Genomic DNA, 27,235 nt, shown 5'->3' on the forward strand with positions numbered 1-27,235 from the left:
ATGGAGCTCTTTCTCTGTGCAGCCTGCCCCGTGGAGCAGGAGTGAAGATGTTTCGTTGCCTTGGGGCTGGGAAACCACTTCTCCGGCTTCTTCTTGCCTCCCCACCCCCCATAGGAACAGGCTTGGCCTTAGCTTCTGGGCCTATCTGCTGCCTTCCTTCTACTTCCTACCAGCTCGTCTGCTTTCCTTTGAGCTCCACTGGGCTTGGGGATCTCAGTTTTTATTTCCCAGCTCTTCATTTTTTTCTTCAGATCATTTTTTTAAAGAGGGGGGTGTCTTTTTTTTGTTTTTGCTTTTAAGAAAGCATTTGCCTTTTTTGCCCTTTCTTCCTCTCCCAACATAACAATTGTGGTAACAGAATGCGACTGCTGATTTAGCTATGTATGTAATGTAAGTAAAAAAGGAAAAACAAAAGAAAAGTGGAAAAAAAAAAAAGATGCCAGGTTATGCGGTACGGGGGTAGAGAACCAAAGCAATAAATTAAACCAAAAAGTTTAGGGAAGGAATCAAGATAAAAGAAATGAACAGAAATAGAAAACAATGAAAAAATGAATGAATGACACAATAAAGTACACATGCTCAACTAAAAATTGGGCATGCTTTGGCTGGGTGGTAGAGAGCTTTTCATATTTTACTCAGTTTACTTCCTGTGTGTGTGTGTGTGTGTGTGTGTGTGTGTGTGAGGAAGACTGGCCCTGAGCCAACATCTGTTGTCAATCTCCCTCTTTTTCTTCCTCCACAAAGCCCCAGCACACAGCTGTATCTCCTAGCTGTAAGTCTCTCTAGCTCTTCTATGTGGGATGCCACCACAGCCTGGCTTGATGAGCGGGCTGTAGGTCCACACCCAGGATGCGAACCAATGAACTGCGGGCTGCCAAAGTGGAGCACATGAACTTAACCACTCGGCCAGGGGGCTAGCCCCTCAGTTTACTTCTTAATTGTTCGAAACTCTTCTAATGAGAAAGCACTCATGTATTTGATGTTCTATAAAATGATACAAAAAATGTGAAAATACCTAAGAAATTCTACATAGGCTATAAATGCAAGAAATAAAAAAGATTATTTATTCCAATATTGATTCCGAGGCCATTCTTTATTTTCATTGAAATTGAAAAAGATACTTCAGGAAGGTAGATACCATCCAGTATCTTCACTTACAGAAGTGCTCCATTGGGTGGAAGGATCACTACATCTCTCACTTCTGGACCTGCATTTCATGAGCATTTAGTGCTTGTTCAGCATCACTCCACATGAATCATTCATGCTTGCCACTGAATTATTCCTGCTCAGCCGGCCTTGTGCTGTCTGACCCACCTGCCTAGGGCCCTGCCTAACGCCATCAGCCAGGCAGCCCTTTGGTCTGAGCTGTCCAACTAGGCATCTCTCGGTGCATTCAGGACACCATGCCCCTGATGGTTCTGGGTACCAAAGGGACTAATTCAAGCGCCACTGGGAAGGAGAAAGACTTCTTCCTCTTCTTGTCAGGAACTGACAAAGCTTTCATTGTCTACACCAGAAGTTGCAAGCTCGTGGTCTAAAGACCAAATCTGGCCAGCAGGCATATTTTGTTTCGTCCATAGAAAATTGTGAATTAGTTACCAATATAAAAAAACTGGGAGAAATCAAACATAAACCCAGATACTTGGCTTCTCTTAAAACCAGAATGCCTGGCACTGCCGGGTCCCTATTTCCACACAATGACAGTCAGCCGAGCTGTGTACAGACTGTTCCCTACACCCTGACCAGTCCCTGCCATGCCCTGACAGCCGAGCCAAGAGCTGTCCTTGTCACCCACCTGCCTTGCTCATGTCAATTGAAACATTCATTTTAATTAACACCATGTGCCAGAAATCCCAATATTTCAGAATCCAAACTACATCTCCCAAATTGACTGTTCCACCTCAAGCAGCACAAAAATTGTCAGACTATATGTCGCCATTCATAGTTTGGAAAATGCTGTCACCATAATTATAACTTAGTGATGTGATGACTGAACTCAGTTATGTGGGTGGGCCAGGGTGCTTGTCAACACCTATACCACTGCCTCCTTCAATGATTCAATTAATTATTCAATTCAATTCAATTATTCTTAACAAAAATATATCTGCAGACTAACTCTATGGTAGGCCCTCTTTGAGGGACCAGAGACACAGCAGGCAATGAGATGGTGCACATCTCCGCTATTACAAAGTTCAGACCTGGGGTGGACAAAAGGTGTTTCATGCCCTAAACGTGTAACTTGCAAAGGACCTACAGAACTAGTCCTTGGATGAGTAGTGGCTCCATGAACAATTATGTATCCTCTACTCCTGTGGATTTTGCAATATAGGCATACTTTGTTCTATTGTACTTTACAGATAATTGCATTTTTTACAAATTGAAGGTTTGTGGCAACCCTGCGTTGAGCAAGTCTATCGGCGTCATTTTTCTAAGAGCATTTGCTCACTTCATGTCTCTGTCACATTTGGGTAATTCTCACAATATTTCAAACTTTTTCATTATTATTATATTTGTTTTGGTGATCTGTGATCAGTGATCTTTGATGTTACTACTGTAATTGTTCTGGGGCGCCATGAACCATGTCCATATAAGACAGCGAATTTAATCTATAAATGTTGTGTGTGTTCTGAGTGCTCCACTGATCAGCCGTTCCCCCATCTCTCTCCCTCTCCTCAGGCCTCCCTATTCCCTGACACACAACAATACTGAAATTAGGCTAATTAATAACCTTGGAATGGCCTCTAAATGTTCAAGTCGCACATCCCTCACTTTAACCCAAAAGCTAGAAATGATTAACTTAGTGAGGAAGGCATGTCGAAGGCTGAGACAGGCTGGAAGCTGGGCCTCTTGTGCCAAACAGTTAGCCAAGCTGGGAATGGAATGAAAGGAAAAGTTCTTGAAGGAAATTAAAAGTGCTACTCCAGTGAACACACAAATGATAAAGAAAGTGAAACAGCCTTATTGCTGACATGGGGAAAGTTTTAGTGGTCCCGATGGAAGATCAAACCAGCCACAACATTCCCTTAAGCCAAAGCCTAATCCAGAGCAAGGCCCTAACTCTCTTCAGTTCTATGAAGGCTGCGAGAGCTGAGGAAGCTGCAGAAGAAAAGTCTGAAGCTAGCAGAGGTTGTTTCATGAGGTTTAAGGAGAGAAGCGGTCTCCATAACATAAAAGCACAAGGTGAAGTGGCAAGGGCTGATGTAGAAGCTGCAGCAAGTTATCTAGAAGATCTAGCTGAGATAATTAATGACAGATTAAACAACAGATTCTCAATGTAGATGAAATAGCCTTCTACTGGAAGAAGATGCCACCTAGGACTTTCATAGCTAGAGAGGAGAAGTCAACGCCTGGTTTCAAAGCTTCAAAGGACAGGCTGACACTCTTGTTAGGGGTAATGCAGCTGGTGACGAAGTTGAAGCCAATGCTCATTTATCATTCTGAAAATCCTAGGGCCCTTAAGAATTGTGCTAAATCGACTCTGCCTGTGCTCTATAAGTGGAACAACAAAGCCTGAACGGCAACTCATCTGTTTACCACATGGTTCACTGAATATTTTAAGCCTGCTGTTGAGACCTACTGCTCAGAAAAGGATTTCTTTCAAAATCTTACTGCTCGTTAACAATACACCTGGTCACCCAAGAGCTCTGATGGAGATGTAAAATGAGATTAACGTTGCTTTCATGCCTGCTAATGCAACATCCATTCTGCAGTCCATGGACCAAGGAGTAATTTTGACTTTTGAGTCTTATTATTTAAGAAATACATTTCATAAGGCTATAGCTGCCATAGATAGTAATTCCTCTCATGAATCTGGGCAAAGTAAGTCAAAAACTTTTTCTAAAGGATTCACCATTCTAGATGCCATTAAGAACTTTTGTGATTCATGGGAAGAGGTCAAAACACCAACATTAACAGGAGTTTGGAAGAAGTGATCCCAACCCTTATGGATGACATTGAGGGTTTCAAGACTTCAGTGGAGGAAGTAACTGGAGATGTGGCAGAAACAGCAAGAGAACTAGAATTAGAAGTGGAGCCTAGAGAGGTGACTGAATGGCTGCACTCTCATGATAAAACTAACAGATGAGGAGTTGCTTCTTATGGATGAGCAAAGAAAGTGGTTTCTTGAGATGGAATCTACTCCTGGTGAAGATGCTGTGAAGATTGTAGAAATGACAATAAAGGACTTAGAATATGACATAAACTTAGTTGATAAAGCAGCAGCAGGGTTTGAGAGGACTGACCCCAATTTTGAAAGAAGTTCTGCTGTGGGTAAAATGCTATCAAACAGCATCACACGCTACAGAGAAATCATTCGTGAAAGGAAGAGTCAATCAACGTGGCAAACTTCATTGCCTTATTTTTAAAAATTGCCACAGCCACCCCAACCTTCAGTAACAACCACCCTCAGCAGTCAGCAGCCATCAACACTGAGGCAAGACCCTCCACCAGCAGAAAGATTACGACTCACTGCAGGCCCAGATGAAGATTAGCATTTTTTAGCAATGTACATACATTGCTTTTTACATTGTCTTTTTAGACACAACGCTATGCAAACTTAACAGACTACAGTATAGTGAAACATAATTTTTATAAGCACTGGGGAACCAAAATATTTGTGTTACTTGCTTTATTACCATTTTAGTTTTATTGCGGTGATCTGGAACCAAACCTGCAGTCTCTCCGAGGTATACCTGTATGGCAAGACCTATAATCTCCACCTCGGATTTATGATTTCAGAGCTGATAGGCACAAGAAATACCGAATCTACCCCTTCTTGTCATAGGGAAGGAAATGGGGGCTCCAAAAGAGTGACTTAGCCAAGGTCCCACAGAGTTTACGAAAAAGCCCAAACTATCCTCTCCAGGCTTGCTGAGGCTGTCACTTGCTTTTTCTACTCCCTAAAACAGAAGTCACAAACTCCAGCATCTTCAGAAGATGTAATGTAGAGTCAAATGGCAATGTGAGTTTCTGTCACACCATAGGGAGTGGTGGAGACCAGGGTCAGCTGGAGGGGGCACACTCAGGATAAGTCTTCTAATTCAAAACAGAACAGCAACAACGATGACCACAGCACAACATCAGGCCAGCCAACAAAACACATCTGTGAGCTGAAGTTGGCCCTTGCTGTCATGGGTCCAGACCCTTCCCTTTGGCTACCTTCTCTTCCCTTCTTCACTATGTTCCTAGCCTTATCTTGAATTTGAGCATAATTTTTTCAAGTCATAACTAACTCTCCTACATGCTCCTATTTTCTCTGGATTGTTTTTTCTCAAGTTTGAGACATATTTTGAATGTAACCAAAGTGAGAAAAACCATATATGAAGGGTGTATATTCATTTTCTTAATATAATAATACAAAATTAATTTTCTATTCATCTAAAATTCATCTCTTTAAATAGTCAAAAACCTAAATAAAATAATTTTATATGAAAATATTTCTAGGGGCTGGCCTGGTGGCACAGTGGTTAAGTGCGCACATGTCACTTCAGCGGCCTGGGGTTCACCAGTTTGGATCCCGGGTGCGGACATGGCACTGCTTGGCAAGCCATACCGTGGTAGGTATCCCACGTATAAAGTAGAGGAAGACGGTCATGGATGTTAGCTCAGGGCCAGTCTTCCTCAGCAAAAAGAGGAGGATTGGCAGCAGTTAGCTCAGGGCTAATCTTCCTCAAAAAAAAAAAAGTTTCTAAAATATATTGACTACCTTATCTTCCCAAAAAAGTATGCAGGATATAATTTAGCCTTTTCTTGATACTAATGGTCAATATTCTGGATAGAAATCAATCTGTAATACAGAAGATATTGTCAGGAGCTATTGCGCTTTTGTATCTTTCATTTACTATTTTAAGTGACATCCTCTTCCACCCGAGTTTCCAGAAGTGTAGGGTACGGTTTTGAAGACAAGGGCAGAGCCCCCTTCCATCCCTTTCTGGCTTTTGTGAATCTCTGGGGATTTTTGTTTTATTTATTTATTTATTTTTGAGGAAGATTAGCCCTGAGTTAACATCCACCACCAATCCTCTTCTTTCTGCTGAGGAAGACTGGCCCTGAGCTAACATCCATGCTCATCTTCCTCTACTTTATATGTGGGACGCCTGCCACAGCATGGCTTGATGAGAGGTGCCATGTCTGCACCCGGGATCCAAACGTGCAAACTCAGGGCGGCCGAAATGGAACTTGGGAACTTAACCACTACACCACCAGGCTGGTCCCTGTTTTTTTTATTTTTTTACTGTTATCTTAATTTTGTATAACGTAGAAGAGATTTTAACTTTGAATTTTTAAATTTCTTTCTTTTATAGTCCCCAAATCCAAGCCACAAAGTCCAAATTATCTCCAAAACCTTCCTTCCATTTGAGATAGACTCTAATCTTCATGCTTTCTGATTCAGAATGACTGGAAATTCTTCTGTGAACAACTCCTCCCACACCTCCTATATAGAAACTCTGTTTGCTTTTGCTTAAAAATTAGACCTAAAATATGCATTTTAAATAAATATCCTTAGTGATTCTTGTGCATATCAAACTTTGAGATCCACAGCTCTATCTTTTCCTTATAACTGTGGTTCTCAAACATTGCTGCAAATTATACTCAAGTGGGGCACTTAAAAAAAGAACCATGCCTGAACCCAAACCCAGGATCAGAATCAGAACCTCTGGGTGGCAGCACCTGGACATTTGTGTTTATTTATTAGTTTTTTACTTTTTATTTTGAGCTAATTGTAGATTTCAAATGCCACTTGTAAGAAACAATACAGGGAGATCCCAGGTACCCCGCATCCAGTTTCTCCCGATGGTAACATCTTGCACGACCATAGCACAACAGCACCATCAGGAAACTCACATCAGTACAATCCCACTAAGCTTTTTAAACTAGGTCCCCTTTTTTACTTCTCTCTCTTTCTTCCTTTGCTGATGTTTAGCTCTGTTGAAGCAGCTTATCTTTTTCTTAATGTGCCAGCTTTTAAAAATGTTTTATTTTGAAAAAAACGTACAACTCATAGAAAACTTATCAGAATAGTATAACAGAAGGGTATAACGAATGCCCAAACACCCTTTACCTACATTCACCAATTCTTCTATCAGTTCTCAGAAAACCTGAGAACAAGGACCTTCTCTTATATAACCATAATATAATTATTGAATTCAGGAAATTTAACATTAACATCAATATATTATTATCTAGTATAGGTAATTTTCAAATTTTGCTAATTTCCCAAAACCTTCCTCAAATTTATAGCAATCTCGTCAGCTCCCCAAGGACCTCACATCGCATTACTGCGGGATCTCGTTAGCCTCCTATAATCTGGAATAGCCTTTCTCTGTCTCTCATACCACTGACATTTTTGAAGACCGCAAGCCAGTTCTTTTGTAGACTGTCCCTCAGTTTGGCTTTATCTGGTTGTTTCCTCACTGGATTTCATTTTTGAAAAATATTTTTCGCCAACCTTCCCAGCTACGGGGTCACTGGGGAGATATCTGGCAGAGGAGAGCTCTTCTCGATCATTGTTTAAAACACTTAAGCACAGCTGATGGATAAGCATCTCTGAATACCTTGCTCCCAGGCACAACATCAATAACATTCACAACAGACTGCGCCCCTACAGAGAGATGGGCGCTTTCGGAAGCAAAATCAGGTCAGCACAGTTCTGAGGCTGTGACTGCTAATTTCGAGGAACAAGGAGTCATGGGGTCTGGGTTTCCAGTCTGGGCTTCTGTGAGGCCTGGGTGAGCAACATCATTTCTCTATTCCTCAGTTTCCTCAAACTATAAAATGGGAATGAAAATACCTAGCACCTAACTCACAGGGTTAATGTAGAGATGGATGTTATACACTCCATATGGTACTCAGCACTTAGTAAGTGCTAATTTAACATGAGCTTTTACTATCACTAAATGAAAATAATGTAATTAAGTCAAATCTCTCATGTGTTGTTTTAAACATTCTCGTGGGTGGGCAGCAGCATTTTGTTAAAGCCAAATCCTGTTGTTATCTGTGTCATTTTCCCAGGAGTAAATGAAGAACGCCTTGTGGTGTCTAGCCTATGGCCCGGCTGCTTGGCTATGGAAAAGACCCAGTCGCTGTTGGGATGCTAAAAATTGATCTTACCATTACGTCCTGAATAGTTAAGAGGATCCTTTCTTTGTCCGTCCTGCTTGCAGGGTCAGGGTGTCCATGTGCATTCAGAAGGGAGAAATTAAAATCACGGGGCGTGGTGCTGCTGGGAGATTTGGTCTCCTAGGGACAAGCAGAGAGAACTGGGCGTGGTAAAAGCTACTTCTGTCCCTGAAGATGCGCTGGGTCCTCGTTCTCTCCACTGGTCTCCAAGCCCCTCATCTCTCTCCTCATTGAGTCAGTCTCTGCTCTCGCTCCCAAAGCTAATCTGCTCAAACTCATCCCTGCTTTGCCAACACCGCTGCAGGAACACAGCCATAAGTGGACCAGGACTCAAACTCAGGCCGCCAACAACCTAAACAGTGCTCTGAGCCACTGAGTGCAGATGGTCGAGTGAATACGGGTGTGGAGATGGCCACGGGACGTTGTTGAGTAAAAAAGGTGGGGGGTTATCAAGTAGCCCGGATGGTATCATCCCATTTACGTGAAAATAACAATAGAAAATAAAGAAAAAAAGGTACTCACTCAAAGGTTCTTTCTATGGTAATTCAAAACAGCAGAAGTACCCAAGCAATGGAACTGCTCTAAAAACAATCCCTCATTTTTTAAGTCTTATCACTGAAATTAGTGAAGGACAAACAAAGGGATCTGCTGGGGAGCCCTGCAGGGGACAGGGTGGGGCGGGCTGTTCCACTCGGGGATGCTTGGCCAGTGACGGCACAACCGCCTAACTACACAGTACCGACACACGGGCAAGCTGTCACACAGCTTGTGGCAGACCTGCTGGTGGCACACAGGGTGTGATAGGTCTTTAGTTGTTTAAACGTGTCAGCCAGTAACAATGACTTTAAAACACTGAATTGTCATTGTGGGCAAATATCCAGTTCACCGCATTGTAGGATCCATACAATGGAAAGAAAAACTCAGAAGGCATTCTAGAAGATGTGGGGTGGTCAAGTCTTCCCATCACCTGTCATGCTCTCGGGGACTAATGAGATAACTAAACTTGGGAAATCTCACTCACTGGGAACAGGGCAGGACCGGAACACTCCAGATCAACTATCTCCTCTTGGATATAATTAATACATGCATATAATGAATAGAATCAATATATGCAATTTTTAGTCTGGATGGTTATATACCCACCTATTCTCAGTGGTGATCTCTGGGGAGTGGGATTATGAAAGGACTTTTGTTTTCTGTTTATCATTTGAATTTTTTATACTGATGGAGCATTATGAGGGAAAAGGGCTATCTTAACGAAGAGAAAACATGGACACTTTGTTTCATTCCTGATACTTAAAATGGAATGGATAGCATTTAAATGGAGCCTCATCATCCATTACAACACAGAGCCCAAGGAAAGCCAACAGGACTAAGGCCTGGCACTTTGGCAGAACTCTCTGGACAGAGGCGCCCTCCTTTCCCTGGAGTTGCTGAGCTGCTCAAAATCCTACGATGGCTTCCCTTCCGACTCAGAGCAGAATCCCTCCTCTTACCATAGCCTCAAAGCCCTCCACTGTCTCAGCCAGGACTAGCTCTCCGGCCTCACCTCCTCTCCCTTTCCCCCTTGCTCACTCAGCTCCTGCCACACCAGCCTCCTGCTGTCCTCATGTCTCAGGGCCTCTGCGCCTGCTGCACCCTGCGCCTGGAATGCTCTTCTCCACAGGGCTCCTCCCTCTCCTCCTTCAGGCCCCTCCTCACAGCACCTTATCAAGGGAAGCTCCCACCCTCCCACCTAACACCGCAGGCCCTGCCCGTGTCTCTCCAGCCTCTCACTCTGCTGTAGTTCTCTTATAAGCCCCATCGCCTGCTGGCATATTATATACTTATTTATTGTTTATTCTATCTTCAGTGTCTAGAACAGTGGGACTCATGGTGGGGACCGTGGCACACTGGAGCGCACACACTTGTCTAAGGGTATGGCTGTTCCTCAGCTCCAGTCGTTGCTGTCATATAAGAATGTGGTTCCCAAATCTTCTGATTTTTCAAAGGAAGCCCCAAATTCAGATTTTGACATGGAGTCTCCCGATTCTTAAACGTCAGCTAGTAATTCACACCTTTTAAAAGCACTGTGCAAGTGAGCAGGGTGGAGGCCAACAGAACACGTCTGCAGCATACGGTTGCGTGAACTCAGAGCTGCCAAGAAATTGAAGTTCACTAAGGATGTGACTGAAGGTGAGAAGGCTGGTGTGTTTCCACAGCAAAGGTCAGATGAAAAGCACACGTGCAGACGCGCACTTCCTTTTGCTCCATTTCAAGCTGCTCTTACAAACAGTTTGAGGTGGCTGAGTATATTTAGCCACGGGCTTTTTTTCTTTCCCGGTTCAGATTGTATCTCTTAAGGCTTCTGCCTCTGCCGAAAACTGGCGTTGTTATTTTACTCTTTCACTTAGCAGGAAAATAACTCCAAGGGGAAATTGACTGTGAAGCCTTACGGAGTGCCCCCTCAAGATGGGGAGAAAAGGGAAAGAAAGAAATACAATCAAGTACTCATAGTGGAGAAAATTAAGCGCTGGTGGAGCGGGCGATGCTGATGTGGAGCACACGCACACAGGAATGCTAATGGAGCTTAATAGCTGTGAGGAACAGGCTGCCTCGTGTTGCAGGGAGCTTGGGAGCTTGCAAGCTTGCAAAGGAAGGAATAGATGTTCTTTTAACAGGAGGTGCCAAATGCTTGGCCAAAGGGGAAGAAGGAACTACCATGCCTCTTGCTTGAAGGGTAGCATGGGGAGCACGCAGTCTAGGACATGGGGCAGGGCTGGGACTATAACAGACTGAATTTGGCTAAAAGACAGCCTCCCAAACCAAGAGAAACTCATGACTGTTTGCCCTGACTGATCCTGAGCAGGGGGTGGTGTGGTTCATTCAAAGCTCTGTGTGTGTGTGTGTTGCGTTGGAGGTAGGTGTTAGAGGCAATCAAGTCCACAATTTTGCTTGCTGTAAAATCCCATTTCCCTAGACTATTTAGGGAGACAAGGACATTGGGTCATTCCATACAAAAGGACTTTTTTTTTTCCCAGGAAGACAAACACTTCCAATTAAGTTTCAGACCTTCTGCAGACGGGATGTGAAATAAAGTGATCCCTTGCTCCTTAACTGCCCTTCCTTTATGAGCAAAGACGGAACCAGCAGCACGCAACACTGATCAGAGGAATGTTTCCTGGACAACATTCTCAGTGCCTTTATGCGTCATTTTCATTTCCTGAGAGCACATTTTGGTACAGAAGCGACATGCGGAAGCAAGTTCTGTCCTTCTGGTGAGGCTACTGAATCTTCAGCCCGGGCCCACAGCCGAACGAAGGCATTCCGGCAAACGGGGCAGGGACTGGCTTGGCAACTGACTTTGACCTGCCACCTCTCGATAATTTTGCTCCAGCTTAACCATGGAGATGATCTAACTCACTCATTCTACTTATAAAAGTGATGCCCTTGGAATAAGATCTATCTACCCACCTCACCCCAGCCTGCACCCCCACCAGCGCCCAGGTCACTGTGCACTGCCTGATCTGCCCCCACCTCTCCAACCTCACTTCACCTTACACTCCCCCTTGCTCACTCTGTGACTGCATCATGCCCCTTGAACAAGCCCAGCCTCACGTCATCTGTGCTTGCTGTTCCCTCTGCCTGGAAGGCTGTTCCCACTGCTTGTTGATAAGCAGGCTCCTTCTTATCCATGAGGTTTCAGCTGAACTGTCAAACCTGAGAGAAGCGTTCCTTCCCTCTCTACCCTAATGTTGCCCTCTCTCCCACACCACCCACTGTCCCATCTCCCGCTTCTGTTTTCTTCATAGAACATATATCAAGGCCTGAAATTATCTCATCATTTATTTCTTGGTTTTATTCTTTCTTTTTCCTTTTCTTCTCTATCATCCCTCTCCCCCTGGAGTGTCAGTGGCTGAGGAATAGGCCCTCGTCAGTTCTGTTCAGTTCTGTGTCTCTGGCGCCTGGGACGGAGCCTGATGCTGGAAGGCAGGTGCCTGGCAAATGCTCGTGGAACAGAAGGCTGGGATGTACTGCTGAGGTTCCAAGGATTTCAGAAAAGAAGTGACAGTTTGAGGAAGAGGAGTGAAACACCCTGCTCATCACCTCGCCGGCTGCGGGACGGCCGCGCCCTTCGAGCCACAGCTGCACAGGGCCTCTGGGTGTTTCTGTGTGTGGCTTCTGCTGCCCCAGGGGGCGATATTCAAAATATTTAACAACAGGTGCATGCATACAGGTGCAGACAGGCTGAGCATCAGCTCTGCCTACTTACCCTCACCGCCTTGCCCCTCACACTCCTTCTTAGCTTTTAGGACCCAGGCAAATGTCACTGTCTCCAGGAAGCCTTCCTGGATACTCTCCTTCCTGGTCCCCCCACGCCTTGCCCCATCTCTCAGCTCCCTCTGGAGGTAGAGGGATTGTATGCTGTTGCGTCTTTCAGGTCAGATACCAGCCTTACTGACCTCTGGACACCGGGTGCCTAGCAGAGCATCTAGCACATGGTTTGTGTGCTCCTTGAAGTGTGGGAAATGAATGCAAGAGAGAAGGAGAGCAGGGGCATGGGTGATGGAAGAAATACACAACTGTTAGAAAGCGCCCCCCAGAGCCGCTGTGGCACTGGGCTGAGGCCCATCCTACCTGTGGATGATCCCCAGAAGCATCTTTTGCCTTGAGAGTCACGTCCTCACACGGCTCAAAATCTTCAGAATAGTCTAGAGGAGGTTCGATGTGGAGCCGCGGGCCCGCTTCTGTTCTGATCTGCACGGATTTCTGTACACAAAGATTCAGACCGTTTCAGACAGGGTTCTTCTGAGGAGCGAGCATGTTAGGGGTTGACTGCAAGGTGGTACCTCTGTCAATGACAGCAGCTGTGTCCTGATACACGCTGGCGCCCCCCATCCTCTCGTGCAGGCCAGCCCTATGGGTCATGCCACCTCTGTTCAAAAGTTTTTACTGGTTCCTACTCTCCAGGATGTGCTCAGTAGAATTTTTTAGTAACTTTTTGGTTTGAAATAACTTAATATGCCCCTCCACTGCCGCCCCCCTCCGCCCACCTTTGGGGCCATGGAAAGGGTATGTGGTCATGGGGCCTCTCTTCCTCCTAGCATTCCTCGGATCATTCTTCGGGAAACCCACTCCTTGGTCTGGTGTGCAGGCTGTCCCCCAGTATCCACTTCCCTTCCTCTCTTGTATCACGTTTCCAGATGTGCACCTGGCACTCCCAGCTTCCCCTGCAGCTGGGAGGGACCATATGAACATGTTCTGGCCAGTGAGGAATGGGTGGGCGGGAGGGGAGTGTCCACCTTTGAGCTGTGCCTGTAAAGGGAAAGGGAGAGCCCCCCCTCGCCCAACTGGAATGTGGAGGTGGTGAGCTGCTGAGGTCTGTGGGGAGGAGGCAACATCTGGAGGATGGTAGAGCAACAAAATAGTGCCTGGGTTCCTCCATGACCTCCCAGAGCAGGACAACTGTCCACCACTAGAAGTGTTGTGTCACAGAGACATCTACTTTCATGCTGTTCAAGACACTGTTTTTTGGGTCTCCCTGCTTTAGCAGCCAAACCTGTACCCTAAACGATACACCTGGCGTGTGAAGTTCTCTATCTGGCCCCAACTATCTTGTCTACATTGATTCCTGTGCATCCAGTCACACACCCAACAACTGGGCCAAGCAGAACTGCTTCCTGTACCCTGAGTATTTGTCCTGCAGCCTGAGATTTGTCAGTCCAGCATCCATTCCTGGGCCTTCAGGAGACACCTCCCTCATTTTCCTCTGGGGCCCATTTCCTCCCCCCACTCTCAGTCTACCTGTGACACAAGGTGGACATGTGACTCAGGTCTGCACAATCAGCCCATTCCATCCCTCACAACACACCCAGGCTCGCCAGTTCTGGGATGGGAATGAGACATCAATTCTCACTGAGAGTAGCCCTAGGACTCCTGCTAGAGCTGTGGGGAGGAGGTGCTCTCTTCCTGCAGGGGGGCTAAGCAAAAGGGAGGTATGCCAGGAGCTGCTGGGGACCACCCTGCCCCTAACACAGAGATAAAGAGAGCTGAGAGACTGAAGCAGAGTCCTGATGGATTTGTTCAGAACCCCTGGATCCAGCCATGCCTAAAGCAAGATAGCACTGAAACTTTCTCTTTTTCACTTAAGCCAATGTGAGTAGGATTTATTATTTGTGACAGAGTCCTGACCCTCACCTGTGCCCTAAACTCTCCCACCTCTGTGCCTTTGCTCATGACGTTCTCCCAAACTAACTGCCATTCTCCCAAATCTTCGCTATGTATCCAAATCCTGCCTACGTTTTAGAGACACTCTGCCTACCCAGTAGCTATCCACTGCCCTCTCCACCTTTACTAAGGGAATCCTGATTCTATCAAGGTGGCAATGTGCCCCTTTCAGATGGTCACATCACTAGAGGCCCTTGCAGCTAGGGATGGCCGTGTGAGCCAGGTGTGAGTGGCTGGAAGTCTGCAGGTAGAGCTGCTGAGGAAGCCCGTTTTCCTGCTAACCAGGACTCACGCAGTGACATAGGATTTTTGCCCTTTATCCTTCTAGCCTTCTTCCTGACGGAATGTGGATGTGATGTTTGGAAGCAGAGCAGCCATCTCATGAGAATAAGGAAGAAAGCTACATGCTTAGGACAGCCCATTGGAAAAACAGAAGGAGCCTGGGTCCCTGGGGGCATCAGCCACCAGTCCCTCCTGGCTACCTGGCTGTCTCCAAAAGCCTTGTTCATGTGAGAGAAAAACAAGAAGAGTCTTTAAGCTCCAGTGGTCCAGGGTCCATTACCTACAGCTGAATCCTAGTTGCTAATCCTCCTTCGGGCACTTGCCTTTTTTTTTTTCCCCCGAGGAAGATTAGCCCTGAGCTAAAATCTCTGCCAATCTTCCTCCACTTTACACATGGGTCGCTGCCACAGCATGGCTGACAAGTGGTGTAGGTCCACAACCAGGATCCAAACCCATGAACCCGGGCTGCCAAAGTGGAGCATGCCAAACTCAACTACTATGCCACAGGGCCAGCCCCTTGCCATTTTTCATAGTTGCCTTAGAGTTGTTCACGTGTGGCGAAGACCCTGGGTTCTAAACTCAGGCAGACTGGTTCGATTCCTAGAACTCTGATGCTCATTCCCTGTGCAACCCTGGGCAAGTCACATGACCTCCCTGAGCACCACTTTCTACATCTGTTAAAGTGGCATCTGTTAAATGACACCTCTGTTGCAGAACTGCTGTGAGGATGACCCGCAGTGACACAGGCTGAGCCCTTGGCCTGGGGCTGTGACACAGAGTGCAGTGGGGCTGCACTATTCACCTTACGTGGCATCAACTCTACACAGGGGGCCAGGCTCCCCCAAGTATACGTTTTGTCCACCATGGCCTCTAGAAGCATGCCCAGTGTGTCATGTGGTCAAGCGAAGAAACTGCCACCTGTTCCAATGCTGGAGTCAGAGCTGGCAGTGCGGGACTTGGTGGTCAGGGCCAGGCCCAGGGTGGTGCGAGTGAACCACACAGGGAACCACGTTTAAGGAGGCCCTCCCTCTCAGTGCCCTGCACAGGTGCGAACCTGAGAGGGAGGGCCTCCTTCAATTTCTCATTCTGGGACTCCCCTGGGGCCCAAAACTAAGAGCCGGAAGAGGCCCACCTCCCATGTGTGTGAATCTACGATGCAGCCGAGGCATGCCGATTCAGTCCATGCAAACCTTCACCGGGTAAAGCTTGGGGGAGGGAGCTATTATCCTGATGGCGAACACGATGCGGAGCCTACTGCCCTGCGGGACTCTCAGAGGTCAGGAGAGAACTCCTTTCTCCTCCACATCCACACCGCCCCACCCCATCAGCGCTTTCACACCAGGCACCATGTCACTTAACGCAGACCGAGCACCACTCCAAGTGTTTCAGGTGCATTTGCTCATTCAGTCCTCATGGGAACCCCAGGGGGAAACCGAGGCACAGGGCTGTAAGTCACTTGCCCAGGATCACACAGCTAGGAAGCCGCAGAGCCAAGATCCGAACCCTAGCAGGGTGGCTCCAGAGGCCTTCCTCCAAACCAGGGAGGGGCCAATATCTCCTGTAAAAAGTAAACGGTTCAGGCTCTGTGAGTCATATGGTCTGTGTCACAATATTCAACTGTCCCATGGTAGCTCGAAAGTAGTCCTCGATAATGCCTAAATAAACAGACATGGCTATGTCCCCAAAACACTTTATTTACAAAAACAGGCTGTGGCCAGATTTGGCCCAAAGGCTGTGGTTTGCTGACTGACCCCAGTCCTTAACCACCATGCTATATTGCCCCCAACAAGCCCATGAAGATAAATGAGTCCAGCCTGGGTTACGGTGGCCTTTGGGGAGAACAGAGGGAAATTAAAGAATTTCCTGACATCATCTAACACTCAAGAAAGGAGTCAGGGGCTGGGCTACAGATCCTTCAAGGAAAAGATCTTGGAGAGTGTGAGGGGTGGAAACAGCCTGCTAGGGCACCCTCCTGTCGGACAGCAGGGAGGCGGAGGAGGTGCAGGAGGAAGGTGCTGCGGGACATTTTCCTCCTGGAGGGGACCTCATCACTTGGCGATGCACCCCAGACTTGGAGTGCACCTTGCTGTTTCTGGAAAAGCACGTTCTGCTCTGCCTTCCTCTTGACCATCAGCCTTGCTGCCCTGGGCTGCGGCTCCAAGTGTGGCCTCGTTGCCTCCCAGGCTTTGTCAATTTGTGCTCAGAGCGTTTCTTAGTGTCAGTAGCAGGGCCTGCGGAGGGCAAGCACTACACGGAATGCACAAAACCTGGGCTTCCAGGCCAGGAGGCTCCTGGGGGCTCCCCTGCCTTGGGCCAGGATGAAGCTGTAAAGGCCTTGACGATCATCATTCATGGCAGAAATGGGTTTTCCAAGATGCCTCTGGGGAGAATATCCTCTCCCTCCTCCCCAGGAACCACGCAATGAAGCCCAAATGCTGAAACAGTGCAAGAGAAGTGGGGTAGAGAGGAGGGGCATGGAGCGAGACCCACTGGGCATGCGGCCCAGGCCTGGGGTGCAGCCTGGTCCCTCCTGGGATTCTGCTCCTTCATCTAGCAAGGGAGGGCTTGGACTGGGGCCATGGACTCCATGTGTGCTCCATGGGCCAGCAGAATAGGCTTCTCCTGGGAATTTGTGAGAAATGCAGAAGTTCAAGCCCCACCTCAGACCGAGGAATCCGAGCCTGCATTTTCACAAGACCCCAGGTGATTTATATGCACATTCAAGGTTGAGTAGCAGGAGCTCAGGAGATCTGTGAGGTTTTGTTGTGGGCACTGTTATTTCTGCCTGTCGAGTAAGCATGCATTCCCCTGTCTTCTGGTAAAAGCACCCTGGTTTTCTTTTAGAAAATTTTCCCCCCTTCCCACCCCTAATTCAAGTGTTCATGTAGAACTGAGTCCAGGGGTGGATGCAGCACATGACCCGGGCCTGGCCAACCTGAGCATTAGATCCCACTGGTCCACAGTGACAGGGTGATTGGTTCAGGGGAGCCAAAGAGATGCAATAGCACAGTGACAGAATGGAAGTTGGAAGTTGCTGGTGGCCTTCTTGGTACTACATAGAGTAACATGGAGAAAAGCAGAGTCCAGAGATGGAGAATGAGCCCTGTTTCATTGTCTGAGCACCTGGATCCAGCCATGCTTGAATTAGGAATTTCTTACTGGCAAGTAAGAGAGTTGGGATTACTACAGCTCTCCTGGCCTCTAATTCGAATCATCAACATGAGAAAGAGCTGCAGCATTCGGGGAGGAGAGCCCACGTGTGTCTCTTTCTTCTGCTCTTTCCCATCTTCCCTTTCCCCAGAAGCACCCCTCTCCCTTCCTAGGAGCTTAGCACAACCGCTCGCCTCACCAAGATGTCAGAAGACAGTTTGCAGTAGGCATCAAGGCACTTAATCAGCAAGTCCTTAGCGAGTACTGACTGCATACAAGGCTCTGGAAAAATGTCAAGATATAAAACATTTCAAAACCAATGCTCTGGCCTCAAGGAGTTCACACACCACACATAACGGAAGAATGTGTTTATGAAGCAACATGAGACAAAATTAATGTGGTCGAGAAGGAGTTTCCAAATGCTGAGTGGGTGCCGGAGAGGGGAATAAATAGTCAGTCCCTCCATCTGGCCTGCTCCCTCGCCCCAGCCCTGGGGAGGCGCCTCTGTCACTACTGGCATCCCCGCCCATACAAGCAGGCCCACTTCCCCCTGAGAAGCGCAAGGCTGGCAGGTTCCCACCCAGCCCCCAGGCACGCCTGCTCCCTGCCTCCCACCTTCACGCCCTTGCAAGGAGGATGCCCGAGCTCCTGGCTGCCTCCCCGCTTGGCACGCTGCTTTGCCCAGAGTGGGCTTTTCTAAGTGGCTGCTCTCTCCCGCCTACTCACAGCACCCAGACCTGGGTAGACCCTTGTAGAATCAACCACACACCAGGACAGGATTCAAAAGCCCCGACACCCAAACACCTGTGTTCCAGTTTGCCAGGCCTAGGCCGGCTTATTTTGTACTCAGCCACACTCAGCCCAGTGTCATGCCCAGAGTTATTTGTATGTATCTGCCAGCCCTCTGAGCAAGCGTTCTGAGAGGTGTGCATTCAAGCTTAATGTCATTTAGAAAAAAAGCGAGGCTGGGGGCTGCCCTGGATGGTTGCACAGGTTGTGTGGTATGTAAGTGGATCCCTCTGGAGGTAGGAGAGCTCTGAAAACCCTGACAGGCAGGTTTGGGGTGGGAAGTAAATCTACCTTATTTGATATGTTCTTCCCGGATTTGTCTGACCTCATACAAATAACAGCGCTTGACACACTGACAGTCTGTGTCGTACAAGGTCACTGTAAAGGCTGATGCTTTATGGGTTGTTTCATTTACTGTCCTCACTGCAGGGGTTTTCGAAACTCAGAAGAGGAGAACAAAGGAGGGAGCCCCACTCCTTCCCATTTTCACTGTGAGCTTTCCTGGAGGTGCTGAAGCTGCCTCGCCCTCAACAGGAAACCGGATACAGCCACTGAGCGAGAACAAGGCCTTTGCTTTAATAATTGCAATGCGCCTGCTTCCAGGCCTTTAAGGAAAGCCCACCCCACAGTAAACTGCTGGAAGGCCAATCCCTTCACTAGCAATTTAATGCTAAGAGCTGATGACGTTCATCAAATCTGACAGCATTTTGGTAAACGACGGCTCTGCTGATTAGGCCGCTGTCCACCCAAGTATTACAAGGCTGAGGAAGCCATAAATCTTAATCCACTGAGAGCAGCAGAAAGATCTAAGGCTGAGAAGTCGGGGGAGAAAGGACAGTACCAACCAGAGCCCGTTTATCAGCACCAGCCCACTCCACAGTGCAGGCGGCAGCTCGGAAGCCCAACCCAGCCATTGCCATCCACATCCCTGGTCCCCCCAGAACTGGAGCAGCCTCGGAGGGGTTTACAGGTGGAGCAGGTCAGCCTCCAATTTGGATGACTCTGTGACCTTCTGGCCCAGGAATCCTTGGGCCTGTGGGCCTCAGGCAGCCCCTTCCATTGGGCACAGCTCTACCCAAAAGTGCTTCCTAGGTGCTGGGCTGGACCCCATGAAGGGAAATCTATTCTGCTGGACAAGGCAAAGGTATTGGGCTTGGTCAGGGGAAAGCGAGGTGTGGCTTGGGAGAGTTTAGGGGAACGCTGAGGAAAACTAGCAGGACAACACGTCAGAGGGTGCAGGGAGGGACAGGGAAGAAGGGGTGCTCGTGGGGAGTAGGCTGCGACCACTGCATCCCCTGCTGACCTGGCCATGGCCAGTGAGAATGCACCAGGTGACTGTGTGACCCGCCTGTCCCTCCTGCTGGGCATGGCCATATGGGAGAAACCCCAGGACTGGGACAAGGCTGTGGTCCCTGATGGGGTGGCTTTTGAGAATTGGCCACCACTAGCCACTGAGGACTCTGCTGCCTTGACCACTCTGCCAACCCCTAGCTGCCTCCAAGGACAGTGGGGCCCATCCAAAAGCATAAGGATAGAGAGACTTCTTCCTCTCTATACTGTAGACCCCAAAATCTGTCCCCACCTACTTTCTACCATGGAGGAACTTTCTACTCAACTCCACTTCTTGAGGTCAAAGGAAACCAGTCCAGCCCATCTTCCTCCTGGCAATAACAATAGTGTAGACGGTACATTGAGTCTACTTACTGTCCTGCCTCCAGCCTCCTTGACAGAAGCTAGGGGACCTAGTCCCTGCTCAGGGTGCAGCTCTGGGGAGGCAGCTTTGAATCAGCTGACTGGGCCCCCACCTGCAGTCACAGCCCACGAGAGCAGCAGAGGGCATCTCGTCCAGGCTGACCAGCAGTACAGGCCTTGACCCGAGTAACAAAGACAAGCTGAGAGAGTCAGATGGTCTCTCTCTTGGAAAATTTCAACAAATGAATATGGAGGACATGAAATACTGTGACATGGAGAAGGCTGGGGGAAGCCGCATGACAAGGCTACAGGCTACGAGGTGGCGGAGCCCAGGGTGAGTGGAAGCTGGGGGAGAGAAGGGAGGCACGGAGGGGGCTGGGGACAGCTGGCAGAGAGAAGAACGCTGAGCAGGCTCCCCGGAAGCCCTGCAATAGCCCCACTTCCAAGCCTCTGGGAGCCACTGGGCCCTCGGCTGCACACAGCAGCTGGGGAAGTTTTCCACAACAGGAACCCAGACATGTAACTCTCTTGCTGAAAACCCTCCAGAAGATTCCTCACACTTAAAATGAAATGCAAACTCCTTCCTGGGGTCTTCCAGGCCCTGTGCAATCTGGCTCCCCAACAGGTGACCCCCGGCCCCCACGCCTGCCCTCTCCACCAGCATGCACAGCCACCCCAGCCTCCTTTCTGCCTGATCCCCTTTCCTGTTGCCCTCGCGGTGCCCCACACTGGGAGACGCTCCCGCCGGATCTTCCTGGGGCTGGCTCCCACTCATCTTCAGGTGTCAGCTCAGAGGTGGCCCTGCGGGAGCCTTTGCTGCCCACCTTCTCTAGACCAGTCTTCCCCAGACACTGTCCACGTCCTTCCACTCTTTCCTCTCCCTCAGAGCGCTTGTTTATTTACTTGCTTGCTTGCTTGCTTCTGGTCCTTTGCCTCCCCACCCACGCCCCGTAAACGTGAGCTCCAGGAGAGCAGGGCCTGGCTTGCCTCACGCACTGCTCTGACCCCAGCACCTGGATGTGTCCAGAACTCTGCAGACACTCAGTCAACGGTCATGGAGTGAACAAAGGATGGAATGAGTGAAGGAGCACACTAGAGGAAGAGCCCTGAGGCCTCCAGGAGAGCCACCCTCAGCATCTGCCCCTCCCTCCCCTGACTGCAGTGGCTGTGGTCGTGGCCGTTTACAGACTGCTTCCTCTGTGCCAGACACTGCATGAAACGCTCTACTGACACTGGCTCACTCAGTCCTCACTCACTACCCTACCAGGCAGGTACCATTATCAATCCCACTTTACAGGTGAGAAAACAGGCACTGAGAGGGTTAGCAACTTATCCAAGACCGTACAGCTGGTAAGTGGTGGAGCTGAGCCTTTGAACCCAGGCTGCTGTGCTCTTAGCCATTTCTCGGGACTTCTCTGTCACCTGCTGCCAGGTGCTCCAACCTGAAGAAGCAGACAACCCCTGCCGATGGACACCTGTGACACACATCATGCACACATCCCTACCCAGCAGCCCTAGGTTTCACTGCTGATGAACCCAAAGCTCTGAGAGGTCACATTGCCAGTTCCAGGGCACACAGCTCGGAAGTCGTTTGTCTGACTCCAGAGTTCATTCTCTTCCACTCTCCAGGGGCCACAGGTTCAAACGCCCCGGTGAGTCTGATGAGAAATGGAAAGGTGGGGAGCCATCTGAGTGTAAGAGAAACAGTAGCCCAAGCATGGTAACAAACTGCAACTGCCACTCGGCCTCAGCTTCGGGCTCTGAAGGGAGTAGTGGTGCCTGTGGCGAACAGGAAGCCCTGTGCCCTGTCTAAAGGGGGCAACTGCTCCTCAGCAACTGCTAGTGGCCGCCTTACGGGAGGGCAGCCAGCGTGGGGGCCAGATCTTTCCATTTTTCCAGAGAGGTAGGAATCTAGAACTTTTAAAAAAAAATCTATAAAATCTTTTGAATTTAAATGTTAACAAGTGACTAAGGCTTTAACCAGTGAGTCCAAAAAACATTATTTGGGGTACAAGTTTGGCCCACAGGCTTCAAGTTGTTAACTTTTGGACTCCACCAGGCTGGTCCTCCTAATGTTTGAGAACAGCTGTTGCATGCTCCTCCCAGGTTACGCAGCTCCCATGTCATCACAGGATCTTCCAGGGCAGGAACTCAGCCTTATTTGATTTTTTTTGTTTTTAACCCCAGCCTTGAACAGTGCCTTGCCCATGGTAATAAATGTGTGTTAAATTAATGGATGATTTCTCTCATGACATGGCTTCTAGTCCACTCACCACTTCTGAATGCTCCCCAAAGGAGCGCATGTGGGTGGAGCAGAGTTGATGTGGCAGTGGGGGGGGGGGGGAGAGTGAGTTGACCCCCAGCACCCATTCCACTCTCCTCCTAGGGTGCCTTTCTGTAGAGGCTGGAAAGCCAGACACTGTTTTTCCCAGACTCCCCCTCAGCTGGGTTCTAGATGCGACTTAGGTGCTGCCCATCAGATGGCCTCATGGACAGAGAAAGCAGAAGCGAGGGGGGGTGGGGACTCATGTTGGCTGTTTCTGTGCTGAGCACAGTGGGTTTTTCAACAATGTCCCACCCTGACTGGACGGGCTATGGGCAGGGTCCTTCTTCACAGAGTTGGCCCTAGCAGGCACAGCGTCACTCTGAAGCCAACCATTGTCCAGTAGCTTCCTGAACCTGGACTGCAGCTAAGGTGATGAATTCCTGAGGCTCATCCTCCACCTTCCCCACTGTGTGTAGCAGCTCTCCCCGCGGGCCCATGCTAGGATGCTGGGTGCCATTCCTGGAGGCCCAGCTCAGAGCCCATCCTCTCAGCAGCCCAAGGATTTGATAAGCCCCTGATGCCCTGAATTACTTCCTTTCTGATTAAAATAGCCTGAGAGGTCTCTGTTGTTAGGTACCAACTGACCCCTGACTGATACAGTGCAGAAGGACAGTTACAGCCTTCATGGCCTCAGGAAGCCAGGAAATTAGCCGTGATTAGGCCTTGTGAAGTGTGGGACCACAGGGAGAGACTGGGGGAGGGATGCTAATTAATTTTAGGCCAAGTCTTTTAAATTGCACAGACTCTGGGGCCAGCTGTTAAGTCACAGTCTAAGATACAAATATGGCTCCTGATAATAGAAGGCACTCAAAACAACTAGAAGGACTGTCTGAAGTGAGAAAGCGGAGCAAAGCCTCATTAATGAGAAATTAACATTCATTGCTGGGGACAAAAGGAGGCCCCTAGGCTGTGTGCCCTGCAGGTCTGGCTCCTCAGCACTGAGAGAAGGCTTTGGGAGTTAGCTGGTGGGAAGACCCTCCCCATTTAATCTGCAAATGCCCCTGCGGAGAAGCAGAAGACCACTGGGTTTGGAGTCACAGGTCCAGGGTTCAAATCTCAGCCTACACTCCTTCCTCAGTAGCTAGATGACTCTGAGCAAGTCACCCTAACTTTCTGGGCCCCAATTTCCTCAGCGGTATAGTGAGGATACTTATGGACCTACAGGGTTATTGGAAAGACAGGCTGAAAAAGCATAGGAAAGCATTTACTGTAGACCCAGACATCTGGTACAGTGCAAAATGCTCAAAGGCACTACTTCCAAGCTTGGGGAACACAGCATTAGAAAGTATATATACACCACTGCTTAACCTCACCTTAGACCAAGCAAGTCACATTCCTTGGGGGCAGGGCCTGAGCGCTGGTATTTTAAGCCTCTCCAGGCAATCTGAACGTGCAGTGGGGCTGAGTCCCACTGTCCCAGGCAAGGGACGAGTGACTGCAAGGTAAGGCATAAGGACCATACCGGCGAGAACACTAAGCTTGGAGCGAAAGATCTGGGTTTGCGTCTTGATTCGGCCACTTCTTAGCTGTTGACCTTGAAAAGCTCCCTTAACTTTTCTAAGCATCCATCTCCTCAGCACCCTTAAAAGTGGGAGGACACTGGAACTTACCCTATGGGTTTGCTGTGAGGGCAAAGGAGAGGAGTCACGTGGGAGCTCAGCCCATGCCTGGTGCCTGGTGCGTGGTCAAAAATGCAAGTTGCTGGCATCAGCAGTAACCCAAAGTGGCATCTCAGGTCCGTGGGGCAGGGGCTTTATCTTATTCATCCACTGCATCCCTGGCATCTAAGCCCGTGCCTGGCATATAGTAGGTCCTTAATAAAAACCAGCAGGATGAATGAGTCATCACAACCAGCCTATGAGTCTGCCCTTGGACTCTCCTGAGTGGGGCTGGGCCAGCCCTATCAAGAAGGGAGGACCATGCTGCAGGGAGAGGGGTGGAGGCTCCCAAGGGCTCCTCCACTGTCCAGAGGCCTGTGCCATACAGAGAGGGCACCACTGCAGTGCCCAGCCAGACCCAGCCCCTGCCCATGGGGATTCCCACAGTACTGCTCCTGATTCTAAAGCACGAGCTGGGCCATCATCTTGACTCTGCCCAGGGTTTCCAGACCTGGTGCCATCCTCGGCGCTGGACTTTGCTGGGAGCTGTCCGTGAACTGCGTCTTAAAGCTTCTTCAGCTTCTTGAAACAGGGTTCTTCGTCCACCATCTGCACCAGAGATGAGAGAGGAGACATGGTGAGGCGCCGATAACAAGCTCACACTCAGGGTAGTTTCATACCTTACATCTAAAATGCATGTCGATGTGCCCAAAGTCGTCCACAAGAAGCTACTCAGTATGATGCCATTTGTGGCAGCCAGGCATTAGAAAACAAGCCAGGGGCTGGCCCCATGGCTGAGTGGTTGAGTTTGTGCGCTCCGCTTCAGCGGCCCAGGGTTTTGCTGGTTCGGACCTTGGGTGCGGACATGGCACCGCTCATAAGGCCACATTGAGGCGGCACCCCACATGCCACAACTAGAAAGACCCACAACTAAAATATACAACTATGTACTGGGGGGATTTGGAGAGAAAAAGAAAAAAAAAGGAAGATTGGCAACAGTTGTTAGCTGAGGTGCCAATCTTTAAAAAAAAAAAGAAAACAAGCTCAATGCCCAACAAAAGGGGCATGGGGAGTAAGGCTCAGCACCTCCATGCTATGGAATAAGAGGTGTAATAACGTACAGCTGAGCCGGGCAGGTCTATGTACAAAAGGAACAGCCACTGAGATACAGAAGCAGGGAACAGGACAGTGTGCACAATAGGCCAGCATTTGTGTAAAAGACAGGAGAGCAGAGGGATACTTGCTGACTGAGTAACATACTGCTGGTGGCCCAAGTACAGAGACTCCTGTTATTTGCCCCCTCCGAAACCGGGACCAGCAAAGGCCTGCTTCTCCTAACCAGCAGCAGGTTGGCCGACTCCTCCTCCATGAAAGCTACGGACAGTCATTCGATTTCCCTCTTTGCCCTGGGGGCTAGGAAACTCAAGCTACATTCTAAGCTGAACTGCTGTGGCTCTCCTAGAGGAAGGTTTTGGGACATCATTTTGTCTCTTTATCCCTCTGTTGTTGTTTTGCCTTTTACTGTCTATTAATCGCCTAGGAGCTTACCATGCCTGTGAAGCAATGAATTAGAACAACACAAATCAAGATTATTGTGCAACAGATGCTTTACATTTCTTATGTCATTTAATCTTCCTGGAAAGCTGGCAAGGTAGCCATAATTATTCCCATTTTACAGAAGAGGAAACTGAGGGTCAGAGAGGACCCAACTGCCAGAGCTCTCAAAGCTAGAAAGTGAGAGAACAAGGCTGGAACCCAGCTCTGCCTCGTTCCAAACCTCTTGTAACCTGGTAGCACACTGGCCTCTCAGACACAGTGGCCTGCCTTGAAGGTCACTCTGGCATCCTGGGACAGGCACCCTCATTAGTCCCATTTTAAAGAGGAGGAAACGGAGCATAGAGGGACAAAATGCCTTCCCCAAAGTAACATGACCAAATGGGGACCTGACTCCACGAGCTCTGCCATTTCATTCATTCAACCACTTATTGGCCCTATATCAGGCCGGCCACTGGGCTGGGTGCTTTCTATTACACTGCACAGACTTTTGGTGCTTTTATTACAGGATACACGAAATCCGCCTAAACAATGAAGAGTGTGGATTAACTGAATCCAGAAATGAACAGTGGAATCAAGTATTACACAGGGTTAGGGACTGAAGTTAAGACGTGAGGTCTAATCAAAATTATCCTAGACATGTCCCTAAATTACTGGCACTTGAGACCTAGAAGACACAAAAGTCAGGAATTCACTGCCCCAGCCAGCTTTGCCCTGGGGTAGTGGAGGCCAAAACTAGTTTAAAAAGGAATAAAAAAGGATTTCTCTCTCTCTTTCTCACTCTCATGCTCTCTTTCTGGCCAAGTGGGTATAGTTAACTTGGATAGGTTAACTAGTTACTTGCCGGTAAGTTTACGTGCACAGGATGTGGCCCCACATCATCGTAATTAATGAACAGAGCTGCTGCTTGGCCTGGAAAGGCCTGCGCTCACCGTGTGTGCCCTCAGCGTGGGAGGCACTTCTGGAGAAGTCGGCATGGATGGCTTTCCGCGGCGTCGTCTTCAGTTCAGAATTGGCCCCGTTGACGTAGACAGAGAACCCCTGCTCCAAGTGCTCCAGTCTCAGCTGCATGGGGTCCTTGGTTCTCAAATGCTTTAATATCCTGGGAGAGAAATGGTGGCTTTCTCCTCATCATGTGAGCCCGGGCCACGGCCCACCCCACCTGACCCGGGAGACACAACTGCAGCTCTGATGGGGAAGCATCTCTAATCAGAGGCTGGGGCGGATGCCCTGCTGTTCTCTACAAACATCCTCCAAGGGGCCCATTATGCACACGGAGAAGCAGCGAGGGAGACTGCTGCGGGCCCTGAGGGGTCTTTCTGCTTTCATTCTGAGGCTCAAATGCACATTTGTACAACGCAGGCACCAGTCCTTGCCGCGTCGTGGCCGGGACAGAAAGCAGGCATGTGTGTGCACTGCTGCCACACGGCCTGGACTTCTGGGGACAAGCCTGATTTCGTGCTTTTCTACTTTGTGGGCATAGCGGCTCTGGTCAATGTGTAACAAAGTGTGGTTTAGG

The 27,235-nt window shown here is 48.8% G+C and overlaps 1 protein-coding gene across 10 annotated transcripts in view; it reads right to left on the reverse strand.

The window, feature by feature from the left end:
- Positions 1-27,235, reverse strand: part of KATNIP (katanin interacting protein) — a 201,771-nt gene that overhangs the window by 114,419 nt on the left and 60,117 nt on the right. For 5 of the 10 annotated variants that reach the window (XM_070483963.1, XM_070483968.1, XM_070483965.1 and 2 more), the window contains 4 exons: positions 26,649-26,818; positions 24,674-24,771; positions 12,736-12,867; positions 8,110-8,238 (listed from right to left, as the gene is read on the reverse strand). In XM_070483963.1, coding sequence (XP_070340064.1) covers positions 8,110-8,238; positions 12,736-12,867; positions 24,674-24,771; positions 26,649-26,818 — 529 coding nt within the window. The remainder of the gene's footprint in view (positions 1-8,109; positions 8,239-12,735; positions 12,868-24,673; positions 24,772-26,648; positions 26,819-27,235) is intronic. The other 5 variants (XM_070483970.1, XM_014838009.3, XM_070483967.1 and 2 more) reach the window with 2 other exon arrangements.

Source organism: Equus asinus, chromosome 14 (assembly GCF_041296235.1).
Source record: "Equus asinus isolate D_3611 breed Donkey chromosome 14, EquAss-T2T_v2, whole genome shotgun sequence".
Lineage (NCBI taxonomy): Eukaryota > Metazoa > Chordata > Mammalia > Perissodactyla > Equidae > Equus > Equus asinus.